Source organism: Crinia signifera, chromosome 4 (genome assembly GCF_055691185.1).
Source record: "Crinia signifera chromosome 4, ASM5569118v1, whole genome shotgun sequence".
Classification (NCBI taxonomy): Eukaryota; Metazoa; Chordata; class Amphibia; order Anura; family Myobatrachidae; genus Crinia; species Crinia signifera.
In genome coordinates, this window is record NC_139220.1 from 256,342,050 (window position 1) to 256,355,703 (window position 13,654).

Sequence of the window (13,654 nt, forward strand, 5' to 3'; positions counted from 1 at the left end):
ACACTGCGACTTCATTCGCTCCAAATAGCCCTTCTCTGTGCACCGTGTCCTGGGTCACTCGGGCGTTCTAAGCATCTTTCTTGCTCAAAATGTTATTTTATTCGCAGAAATAAAACAGACCGCAACAAAATGACATTGCTAGATTACAGAGATTAATTTTTATGTGCAATATTTGTGGATCCGGGTGCGACGGAGTCTGACCGTATGTACAAAGTGCTACTATGTGGGGGGGTTTTCTCGCGCAGACTTCTCTTCTGCTTCCACTGCAATTTTGTAGTGGTTTAAAACAGGTTCCTGTGCAGTTAGTGGACTGTGAGTGGTATTGTGCTTCACCTGCAGTGGGGCTAAAGGTATGATTTGACCCTTTTCTGCATGATATTGGTGCAGCAGGCCAATAAATCCTGTGAAATGTTATGTCATTTACTGTGCTTGAGATGCCAGTGTTCAGGACACAGAGGGGTCAATCCTATTAACCCCTAACGGTGTGGATGATTCGCGAGTTGCGAATCATCAGGACACCGGGTGCACTTTACGGCGGGCCGAATTAGCTGAAAAGTGCTCGCACCTCCAATTTCAGAGTAAAAACGGCACCCGAACGGCAACTCGCACCCTTTGGGGTTAAAAGGATTGACCCCAGAAAGTGGCACCCCAATGGTTAGGATACTGACAACTTTTAGGTACGTATGCTTACCCTCGCCACCACTCTTCCTCCTTCTTTCCCTCCCTGAACTCTAACCCTACCACCTTAGAGCCGAGACCCCCACAGCGTGACCCTAACCTTCTTCGCCCCCCCCCTCTCTTACTCTGCAATCTAACCCTAACCTTCCTGGCATACTGAAGATCAGGATTCTGGTGTCAGGATTGTGAGAGCTATGTTATTTTGGGATTCTGGCCCCAGTGTTAGAAAAGTGGCATCGGTATTCTAACTGCCTTCATCCTGCACGCCGGTATGTTAACCGGTTCCCAAATAAAGCGTTTTGATGTTATCCCTTACTGTCTGTGGGTTTGGATTCCATAGCTCCAGGAGGATATTTGTGTATTATATGTAAGAAAGTGTAAGCGTCAACCCTCCTACCATCTTAGATTTCCCCTTTTTTTAAAGGACCAATAAGTAGGTGATCCAATGTAGATACCTTTACCGATGTGCAACCATGATAGTAGGTAATCTCTTTGGACAAAACACTGCACAGGGTCTAAGCAATATTGGATGGGAGTTATTTAGTGTATGAATAAATAATAAGCAATTTTACTATTGTATCTAATGTTGTTACTCTCTAGTGATTATTGCATAATGCAGAATACAAGAATCGCTCAATTTTTATTGGATGAAAGCAAAGATCAGTGATAAAAAGTATAGTATTCATTTTCTAACACCACTTTTTTTTCTGTCCTATATCTATACAGCGGACCCTACGGTAAAGGACCTGATTGGGGGCTTTACAGCACTGCATTATGCTGCCATGCACGGACGAGCCCGGATCGCACGCCTTATGCTGGAGTCTGAGTACCGCAGTGACATTATTAACGCCAAGAGCAATGATGGCTGGACGCCGCTGCACGTGGCTGCCCACTACGGCAGAGATTCTTTTGTCAGGCTGCTACTGGAGTTTAAAGCAGAGGTTGACCCATTAAGTGACAAGGGAACGACTCCGCTGCAACTCGCCATCATCCGGGAACGATCCAGCTGTGTAAAGATCCTCCTGGACCACAATGCCAACATCGATATTCAAAACGGGTTCCTGCTACGCTATGCTGTGATCAAAAGTAACCATTCGTATTGTCGCATGTTTTTGCAAAGGGGGGCTGATACAAACTTAGGGCGGCTAGAGGATGGGCAGACCCCACTTCACCTCTCAGCTCTGCGGGATGACGTCCTGTGTGCCCGCATGCTGTACAATTATGGGGCAGACACGAACACTAGGAACTATGAGGGTCAGACCCCTCTAGCTGTATCTCTAAGCATCTCTGGAACTAGCCGGCCTTGCCTGGATTTCCTACAGGAAGTAAGAAGTAAGTAGCCCTATCAGAACAGCTGGCATTCTGAGGTATCATTTGCCAACTGTAACAACTATAATATAAATGATGTTTATGCATGCAGCGAATTAAGAACCAGATCTTATAACAAAGTAGTATAATGTAACATATATATGTATAATCCTAGTGCAGAGTATGTAGCCTTTTCCTCAGAGGAGAGGGTGTGGCCCACCATGTGTTTCCCTGTGTGCCAGTCCCACCATACATGCATACACGCTTTTATGGAATGACGGTGCTATGTACAGTGCACGTGGCATTGTACACAATATCAGTTTCTTATTTTCTAGGATGCATTGATATGATAGCTTGAATCTGGTTGGTTGCTTGAATCTGGTTGGTTGCTTGAATCTGGTTGGTTGCTTGAATCTGGTTGGTTGCTTATGGCCATCATCTGTGAAATATATTGAAGTCCAAGTGCAGACAGCACAAAGAAGGCTCTCTACACACCCCTAAAGGTCTTGATCTAAACAACTGCATCATTATAATTAATTGAACAAGAAACCTGTACAGTATTGTAACTTTATCTACAAAGGGGGTACAAAGAGTCTGTATATCAAATTGTCCAAACACCTGAACATTTTAAAATGATTCTGTGTAAAAAATGAATACCCATTTGCTAGTTGACATCCATGATGGGTATTTGTCACAGCATGGTTTCCTTAAATAATTACGTTTTGGCATTTTTTTCACCATTCATGTAGCACCAAGCTGATGGGTGCATGAGTCTCACTCCTGCCACAACTTGTAGTCCCTTATTTACCCTGGTACGTAAGAAAACACCACCAGTGACAAACAGTTGGGATTTCAACGTGCCCCCACCACCCCTTTTATCAACACCTAATTACATTATTTAACAGGGAAACGTTCTTTAGGTCGACAGGGTCATTAGGTTGACATGTATTTTGGTACTCTTTACCTAGAAGGGCGCCCGCGATTGGAATCGCGGGCGTCGGGGGGTAAAAAATCGCGGTCATCGCGGGTAAATCGCGGGTACATAAAAATCGGCTGCCCGCGATGACCGCGATTTTCCCATAGGGAACAATGTTAAAAAGGATGATTGACCGCGATTTTAATGTAAAATGCCTCAATGCCCGCCATTTTAACCATAGGAATCAATGTTAAATGGGCTACAGAGCCCAAATAGGCACAATTAACCCTTAAATGTCCCCCCAAATTTGTAACGCCACCCCACGATCCACGCCAACCCGAAGCGTGGCGAGCGCAGCGAGCCCGCGAGGGGCGGCGGTACGCGTCCTCCGACCTTTTTATGCCCTACTATCCACGTCGGCGTGGAGTTGAGAATAGAATAGTGTGGCGAGCCCGAAGCGTGGCGAGCGGACGCGGATACCTTCACAGGTAAACGCGTCCCTTCGCGGACTTCAAAGGTGTCCGCGTCGCCACGGACACCTGTGAAGCCCGCGAGGGGACGCGTATAACTGTGAAGGTATCCGCGTCCCCTCGCGGGGCTCGCCACGCTTCGGGCTCGGTGGCTCGCTGCGCTCGCCACACTATTCTATTCTCACCTCCACGCCGACGTGGATAGTAGGGCATGAAAAGGTCGGAGGACGCGTACCGCCGCCCCTCGTGGGCTCGCTGCGCTCGCCACGCTTCGGGTTGGCGTGGATCGTGGGGTGGCGTTACAAATTTGGGGGGACATTTAAGGGTTAATTGTGCCTATTTGGGCTCTGTAGCCCATTTAACATTGATTCCTATGGCCAAATCGCGGCCATTGAAGCATTGAATGTAAAATCGCGGTCAGCACAAAATTTAACATTGAACCCTATGAGAAATCGCGGTGATTGCGGGCGTCGCGGCCGTTAATGTACTGCCCGCGATGCCCGCGATCACCACGACGGGCGCCCTTCTAGGTAAAGAGTACCTGTATTTTTTTTTGAGCTGGCATGTGCTGACAGGCGGCATTTCATGCCCTACCATCCACTAGGGCGTGGCGGGAGAATAAAATAGTGTGCCGAGCATAGCGAGGCACCGCACCCAAAGCATTGCGAGCGGACGCCGTGCTATATTTTTGTGTTGATGTTGACTGTGTTGGCATTCCGGGAAAAAAACCCAGAAAACTTTATCGCTGTTGACATTATGACCCTGTCGACCTTTCTGCTTGTCGACCGAATGCTGCTGACCTAATGATCCATACCCATTTAACAAGATCAGTCGGGTGGATTATAATGCCCTGTACATTCTAGCCAACCAGCGGCACTGCCGGTATAGGTAACTATATTGGCTGTGCTGCTGGTCAAACGACAGAGTGCGTACTTGTTTGACATCTCCCACCCCTGCTCCTCATGTAAGGCATTAGCAATGCGTGGGAGCACGCATCGTTAATGATATCGAGCATCCTTTTTTTTTTTTTTTTCAGAAGGGCCTTTTGCAGCGATATCTTTTAAAACTTTGTCTAGTATGTATAGAGCTTTAGTCTTTTGATTGCATCCACTTTCCTGCCTCCTTTAGTCATACATAGGCCATTCTCTAAACCCCTGTATGACTTTGTTATTCTGCATGAACTTTATTTTTTATATTGCATTATTTTACAATACTTTTACAAGGATTTATAAGGATTTTTTTTTTTATTTCTGCATTTGTTTGGGTCGGACACCTTGGTCTCCAAGCTGCTCACGCCCAATTCTCCCCACCCATACCTGAGCAGTGATTATTCTGTCCAATACCCTAGTGCAGGCATGTCCTAACTGTGGCCCTCCAACTGTTGTGAAACTACACATCCCAGCATGCCTTGCCATAGTTTTAGCATTACCTAATAGCAAAACTGTGGCAAGGCATGATGGGGCAGTAGGACATTGATACAAGTGTTTTGGTATCTCTATTGATGCAGTAGGACAGATACAAGTGTTTTGGTATCTCTTCTGGAATTGAAAAAGACTGGCAAAGCGAGCTGGGTGTCATAATTGTGGCTGTCCGCATTGAACCATCCAATCTTAGCAAATGTTTTTTCAATTATTTTCTACATGCCCCATAAGAAATTTTAAATGTATATTTACAGTTCGACTTCAAAGCCCAGGTACTCATTTTTAAACGGTGTGAGATTTGGGCATGGCAGAGGGAGTTTCTTATGCATAGGTACTAGTGATTATGTATTTAGACTCTAGTGCTTTCCTTCTTTACTTTGATTTCCTGACAGACTGCAGGGAAATAACCACAGATCTGTGTTTTACTAGAAGAGCAAACGTGCATGTCTAACCAAGACAGGATTAAGTGCTTATACTTGTGTTTCTTCTGGTTGTGCAAGCCATTAAATGAAGCACGTCACTTTAGCTTGCAGCGTGCCAGCACTGTTCAAAGGACTGACCTTTTTAAGCATTAAATCTTCAGAAGTTTGCTTTAATGAAGGAATATAAATCTTTCCTGAAGTGTTGGCAAGGCTCGGACCCTTCCCATGATGAAGATGGAGTGCTGACCAGGGAAATAAGATTTGTTTGAAGAATAGAGCGACAGACTTAAAGAAAACAATAAACACACAAAAAAATTACTTGTTAAGAAACCGCAAAATGATAAACATCTTGGATCAGAGTATTGGGAATACCGTAAGATAATGAGCCCTAGGTACAGTAATTTACTCTGCATAAAAGATAAAATATCATCATTACTGTTTCCATGCAGTCAGCAGCCTTCTATAGTGTGAATACAATTGCATTAACCCATTCCTTAAAACCATGGTGGGTAATAAAGATTTAATGTTGAAAAAAAATAAAATAAAAACCATGGTCGGTATTTTGCTCTACAATGCAGCCCATTACCGCAGAAGCAGAACTGGCTAATCCCACCAATCACAGTACTAATGTCTAATGCAGGGGTTCCCAAACTTTTTGGAATCATGGCACCCCGAAGCATCAGAATTATTTTGCGGCACCCCTAGGCTACAGGTTTCTCATTGAGAAAGTTAAAAACAAATATTAAGTTAAATATATTGAGTTTATATCTCATCCATAGGATCAGTAATGTGGTAATAGACAGTATTCACTTCTGTTTGTGCACAATTTGACTATAATGTTAGACATAAATAACTTGAATTGTTCCTGGACCACCAACCCAGGGCACCCATGCAAGTCCTCCAAGGCACCCCAGGGTGCCACGGCACACAGTTTGGGAACCCCTGGTCTAATGAGTTTCTGAAACACTGCCATCTGCTGGCAGACAGTGAAACTACATCTTTCTCACACAAGCACAAACACAGAAGGTAGCAGGCTAGCTTTCATACCTTATGCTTCCATACCTCCCAACTGTCACGATTCCGTCGGGACAGTCCCGATTTTCGGGTCCTGTCCCGATGTCCCACCCGCGGCAGGCATTGTCCCGCTGCGGGGGGTGGCAGTTGGGAGACCCCCCAATCTAGTAGAATAGACGCTGTGCGCATGCGCACAGCGTCTATTCTCGTATGAAAATGAGGTCGCGGCTAATTAGCATAAGCCGCGACCTCATTTGCATACGCCCCGCCCCCTTTTCGGGCGCAAGTGTCCCTATTTCCTCCGGACAGAAGTTGGGAGGTATGTGCTTCGAGCGGGCTTGCTAGTTTACTGTATATTATGAAAGCTGACGATAGTTTCCTTCCCTACTGTATTTTTTATTTGCAATGCTGTCCGTCGGCTCAGATACTTACAGATATATTTGTGCATTTTATGCATAATGGATTTACGTAAGACAACTTGCATTTTAGATGTGCCATTGCTGCAAACGGCACCCGAACTCGCACCCTTCACAGGCTAAAATCAGCAGACTTTGCACAAAAGTCTTAAGGTGCCCATAGATTAGGCCGACTTGTCCTAAAGACAAGTCTGACCCAATTCTCCTGCAAGCACATCGGTGGCAAATTTTTGGTACTTGTGTATTATCACGGTGCCCATCGCATCGCATACCACTAATTAAGGTATGTGATGGCATGCGATGGACCCGATTTCAGCCTTGTCCCGGGCTGAGTATACAATTTTAAAATCGGGTCACATCGCATGCCATTACAATGGCATGCAATGCGATGCGATTTGCCATTGAGTCCCATGTTAAATGGCACCCCCAGACCCGATTTTTAATTGTATACCCACCCTGATGGGTAATAAATATGTAAAATGCCCCCACATTGTTAACGGCCCCCCACTATCAACGCCAACCCAAAGCGTAGCGAGCCCGCGAGGGGCGGCGGTACGCGTCCTCCGACCTTTTCATACCCCCACTATCCACGTCGGCGTGGAGTCGATTTTATAAAGTGTGGCGAGCGGACGCGCATTACTTCACAGGTATACACGTCCCCTCGCGGGGCTCGCCACGCTTATCATATCACATGCGATGCGACGCGATTTTTCATCGTACAATGCCCTGCGATGGAAATCGGGGGTGCCGTGATAATACACAAGTACCGAATTTTATTATTTTTTTTAACGTGTCAAATGACTGTCCGCCCTCTGATTCGATGAGATATCCAGCCAGTCATTTGACACTTTAAAAAAAATAATTCTAATACCCATTGCTGCCCGGCGTGCCCGTCCCTCTGATCACCACCTGTCTTACTGCACATCCCCGCCCGCAGGTGCTGAGCACACGCCGCCCTGAGTTAAGTCACACAGAAAGGTGTGTGCCAGTGGTCTAGTACCGCTGATACACACCTCGGAAGGAGCCTGATGAGGCAGTGAATGCTGTTGCACCTGCCAAATTATTGGTGCTAATGGATTGACCCCTTAGTGTTTGTTTTTAAATGAGTTTATGTAATGAAGTAAGCTTATAGCTGCCCTTTGCAATTATTTGTGTGCAGAAAGGGGCCATACAGTATGTGCCATCACAACAGAGAATCACACATTGTGCAAATAAATTCCACATCTGCCTGATGGCAGACAGCAGCCAAGTGGTAAAGATTGAAAGGACCCACATGGTTCTTAAACACAGCCAGATGTCTAGCACTGCTGTGGCTAGTAGACGGGATTGGCCCATTCATATGTCACTGGGCCTCTCTAAATCCAAGGTGTTTTGCATGTTCATTTTCACGGAGGCTGTATGTCACCGCAGGATATCCCAGCCAGGCAGCTTTACACTAATGTTCTGTGCCAGAAAAGACACGGTCATCTATGGCATATGTCCCAGTGGCACCTGCCATGTAGTACAAGATGCTGCCCTGCATATTTGTGAGTCTGAGAAACTGCAGGGGCTGAGCTCATACTCTTGTTGTTGCTGAAAACCCGTCATGAATTCTTGTAATGTTCATGGTTTGGTAGTCATGGAAAGATATGCCAATCTGCCTGAAAGTCAATCTGTTGCTGTTTTGCATTGTATTTGTCCCAGACGCTCACATGGTGTGCTGTTACTTCCTCCATCACCTGCTCAGTGTGGCAGAATGTTATGGGCACAGAGCAGAAAGGAACTACAGCATTGCCCATTGATAAGCAACTGGATGTATTTTCTATGTTCCCTAAAAAGAAACTGCTGTAATATGTTGCATTATAGGGAAATATATAAATAATAACTTCCTGTGTCTTGGACAGGACCAGATACATTCTAGATGCAGTCTCCTGTATGAGTTTTTTTTTCCAAAATGTAATTAACTATAGTTTCAGTCTTTGCCATTTGTATGTGGCCAGCATCAGAAATGTCAGTCCAAAATCCAATGATTAGGTAGGTGACACAGACCTTTTGGGTGTAGTACAAACAGTTGACCTTTAGAATGCAGAAACCATAATGAGACTCAATAGAAATGCTAAATTTACCTGGACATATTTGTTGGCACCCCTTAGAAAAAATTATAAAGAATTTTATATACTGAATGTACAATAGCAAATGTTATTAAGTTTAAAGTCCATGGGACTGTGGGCAATTTGCAAGGATGCAGATGCTATAGGAAATTTGATATCAGATTAAACGGGATGATGAGAATTATGAGAAAGGTAAAGGAATAGTTTGAAATGGATAAAAGCTGAACTCCATAGTCAATGTCTGATCACACTATCCAACACACCATACCAGCTGTGAAATATGAAGGAGGCTTGGGTATATTTTAGGGCTGCTTTGCGGCACTTGTCACGGGATGCCTTGAATCTGTGTACGACACAATGAAATCTCAAGACTGTTAAGGAATTGTGGAGTGAAACATACTGCGCAGTATCAGGCGCAGTATGGGGGGGGGGGGGATCATTTATTTATTTATTTACAGTTTCTTATATAGCGCAGCAGATTCTTATATAGCGCAGCAGATTCTTATATAGCGCAGCAGATTTTATTGCACTTTACAATAGTAGTCATGTCAAACAAATCTTATTTACTTTTTTTTGACTGGGTGACTAAAGTAATAGATCAAGGAGGGCCATAGATGTGGCTTATGCCCCCCATACACGGTCCGTTTTGACGGTCCGTTTTGTACTTTCATAGTACACATCGCATCGCTGCGCATTGCTTGTGCATGCAATGCGATGTAAACCAAGTACAAAAAGTATGTGCAGCACATACTTTTTGTACCGTACGATGAGATGCGCAGGAGCGCGCATCTCATAGTACAGAACGGACGGTCCGGGAACGGGAAGCTTGGGATTGGATTCTAAGATGGTTGTATGGATAAGATCTTAGTTGCAGGATAGAAAACAGAGAGTTGTAGTAAATGGAGTAGTTACAGAAGGGAAAGGTTACCAGTCGCGTACCCCAGGGATCTTTACTTGGACCGGTGTTTTTTTATATTTATTGGTGACCTTGCAAATGGAATTGAGGGTAAAATATGCCTTTTTTTAAGCAATGAAGAAGGCAAGTCCGATGCTCGGTTGCATAAGAAGAGGAATCAGCAGTAGAAAGAAAGAAAAGTAATAATGCCATTGTATAGGTCATTGGTACGACCTCATCTAGAGTACTGTGTTCAGTTCTGGAGGACATATCTCCAGAAGGATATAAATATATTAGAGACTGTACAAAGAAAGGCAACTAAAATGGTGCATAGCCTACATCACAAAGCGGCTTTTGGCCATGCGGAGTTTCACTGCCTGGACTCAGCCGGAGTTTGTGAAATACCTCTAAAGGTGCCCATACACGGTACAATTATTGTATACAATATCGCATCTCATCTCATTGCATCGCACAGGTTTTGCAATGCGATGAGATGAGATCTAGTACAAAAAGTATGTGCTGCACATACTTTTTGTACTAGATCTCATCTCATTGCAAAACCTGTGCAATGCAATGAGATGCGATGCAATATGGCATACAATAATTGTACCGTGTATGGGCACCTTTAGTCTGCTGCTGTGGATTCAGTTTAGCTCTAATGCTGCCCATACACGCCCCGATACGGGCGTGCTTTCCGTGCTTAATTAGCACGGATCACATCGCATTGCCTGTGCACACGTTGTGCATGCAATGCTTTTGTACTGTGCGATGAGGTGCCGCCGGAGCGCGCACCTCAAAGCACACATCTTGACTGCCCGCATCGCAGCGTGTATGGGCTGCTTTAGTGTTTTATGAAATAAAGTTAGGGTTTATATCTGCAATGAGTCTTGCAAGCACTTTATACACCGCACCTTAATATAAGTTCATTATTGTGGAGAAACTGCTATTTATTTTGTAATATTGTTTAGCATAGTATTGCTATATCTAAATATTCACGTGCCTTAGTTGCGGCTGTTATTTGTAGTTTGTGGTAAAAATGTGGCACACTGTAGGTGACTTGTACAATTTCATGTTGACAAATGACATCCGTATTTTGATTCATGTGATATCAGAATGGAATATCCTCTCAATTAAAAAAACATGAAAGGGACAACGGATCACTTTGTTGTGTAGCCAATGAAATAGTAGCTGACCAGGTGATTAGAGTGTAATGGCTGCCTGGAGACAGGAGCCGGCGGTTGGCGTTCGGGTTATGTCTTGTGCCTCCCAGATGGTCATACGACCCTGCTAACTTATTTTCCAAACTGTCTTACTTCACCCCAGATTCAAGTCTGTCTTTAACACACAAGAGTGAGCTGTACTTAGCCTTAAAAAGTGATAAAATGGAGAGTGGATAAACCCCCAACCAATCAGCTCGCACCTGTCATTTTTCAAACACAGCCTGTGGCGTGGCAGTTATGAGCTGATTGGTTGTTTATCACTTTCCATGTTATAACTTTTCCAGCTTAGTGAATCTGGCCCAGGAATAGAAACAATTACCATGGTTTCTGTGCTATACTGTCACATGTTTTCCTGATAAATTGACACACTTCAATTTTTTTGTTCTTTCCCCCATGTGCAGGACAACCCCGATTTCTGCAGGATTTATGCCGGATTAAAATTCGCCACTGTATAGGACTGCAGAACCTCAAGCTACTGGATGAACTCCCCATTGCCAGGGTCATGAAGGACTACTTAAAACACAAATATGATGATATCTGAGTGCAGTTTGCACAGCAGCTGGGACTTGAATCATTTTAGGTGTGAATATTCCAAAAGCTGGGTAGGCTGTTGTCTTGCACAAGTATATCCTATGCAATTTCTGATGTGCGGTAGTGTCAGAAGGCAGGTATACATTTTTTTTATTATTATTGTCCCTCTCCTCCCCCCCCCTTTCTTTTTTTTTTTTACATTGTGTGAAGAAGTCTTAATTTGGGGTCCAGGTTTTGAGGTCCATCCTTTCAATTTCACATGAAAATTAATACTTTTTACACATTCCCCCATCCTTTCCATTACTTACATGGCACAGAGCAATCGTGGTCACAATCTTCCTAAACTGGGTTCCTCCAATTTAAATTTAGTCTGTCGCTTTACACACAGGAGAGGTGCCATTGTTTGAGCTGATCCAGTATTCTGTTACCACTGCGCTGCTGACATCACAGAGGTGTGAGGTGCAAAGTGACGCTAGTTCCTGCTGAACTGGTTGGCTGCCTTCTCATGAATATAGTTTCAGACCATAGAATGACATTCTTCTACTGAATGTTCTGTAGACAACCGGAACATTTTAAGAGCTAAAACTGTATGAAATCTTTCTATACAATTTTTCCCAGGGTGCTGTCTCTTAAAATAGGAGGCAGCCAAAGGGTTAAAACCTGCAAAATAATACCATTCTTTCATTTACAGGACTTTCTTTGGTATCTCCAGAATAAAAAAATAATAACTTTTTGTAATGTTTTCTACATGTATTATACAGCAGAACAAATCAGTCCGTGGGACTTGGTTATATTGTAATTGTTTCTTTATCCACATGCTGTGATATAATATTATATATTATATATTTAAAATTATATTATATAATATATAATAACATTTATCCCTCCCATTTTAGGCAGCATTATGTTTGCAGTTTAAACATAGTTTTATGTTTATTTTGTTATCCCCCCTCCGCTCTGTGACTTTGTTTTCTTTCATGTGTATGGTGCTACGGTGTCTTATTTATATACATAAATAATAAAAGTCACATTTTGAGAAGTTGTGAGTTTGGACTTTATAATGTTAACATTTGGTAAATTACTATACTTCACTAGGTAGTTTTTTATGGGCCTCTGTTGGCACTGTACAGTTCTGGGAGCCCACTTGTTAGCGTGGCATGGTTCTAGGAACTCATGTGTCTGTATGGCATGGCTCTTGAAACATGTGTCTGCTTAACATGGTTTTAGGAACCCTTGGGTCAGTGTGGTATGATTCTATGAATCTGTGTTAGGGAATCTGTTCCAGAATGGTCAGAGCGGACGGAGGAGACCCCACGGTAAGAGGGCCGGGGGAGAGGGAATGGAGGCAGCATGGGCAGGGCAGTGCCAGTACAATGCATTAGAGAGGAGGGTGAGGCCTGTCCGTGCTCCTGGGGGCTGTGCTATGCATCTTGATCAAATTGAATTACAGATAGTTGGTGTTAAAACCAGGGAGGTACTGCAAGACAGCCTGCTTCAGTCTGTTAGAAAACTAAAGTTTTCAACATAGACTTGATCCCAAGCACAAGCCCAAAGCAGCATTGGCGTGGATGAACAACAAAAAAGTAAATGTTCTACAAAAGTCAAAGGCTTGGCTTGAAAAATGACTGCATACGGTGTCTCCATTGCAGTCCTGCCAACCAGAAGGTTTCAAGGGCGAATTTTTAGTTCAATTTGGATTTAAAAAAATAACAAGCATCATCCAAGCAACCTTAAAAGTTTTGAAGAAGGAATACTTGCCAATCACTCCCAAGCAGTGTGCAGACCGAGTAAAAACTTACCCCAGCATACTTTAAGCTGCTAATGCAACTAAAGTTCTCCTTTGCAGCATTTTCCAGTTTCAATTTTGAAACCAATAAAGCTGCAGATAAATAATTACAAGCCTACTGGTTTTCAATCAAAATACTGTTTGGATTTTAGTGTGTAAATCATTTGTAATGGGGCACATACATGTAGCGATCCTGCTTAGTGATGTAGGTCAGGCGATTTCCCCAGTGGCTAGATCGCCCATACATACGTAGCAACGTGTGTTTGGGCTTGTACGAACGCTGTGTTCTTTATGCACATGCAGGCAATCAATCTAGATTTTGACTACATTTGCTAAAGATCTGTGCTGGTGATGTGTGGGGCGGCTCATCGCCATAGCTATGTGTACACATGGGGCGATTTTGTGTTTAATTTCTAAGCAATCCAGGCAGATTGCTTAAAAAACAGCCAGATCGCACACCCCATGTGTATGCCCCTTAATGGAGAGG

At 43.8% G+C, this 13,654-nt stretch overlaps 1 protein-coding gene across 3 annotated transcripts in view; it reads left to right on the forward strand.

Annotated features, from left to right (window-relative positions):
* Nucleotides 1-12,420, forward strand: part of ASB7 (ankyrin repeat and SOCS box containing 7) — a 31,286-nt gene extending 18,866 nt beyond the window's left edge. For all 3 annotated transcript variants that reach the window (XM_083184281.1, XM_083184279.1, XM_083184280.1), the window contains exons 5-6: nt 1,405-2,010; nt 11,252-12,420. In XM_083184281.1, coding sequence (XP_083040407.1) covers nt 1,405-2,010; nt 11,252-11,391 — 746 coding nt within the window. In that variant the 3' untranslated portion in view covers nt 11,392-12,420. The remainder of the gene's footprint in view (nt 1-1,404; nt 2,011-11,251) is intronic.
* The last annotated feature ends 1,234 nt before the right edge of the window (nt 12,421-13,654 follow it).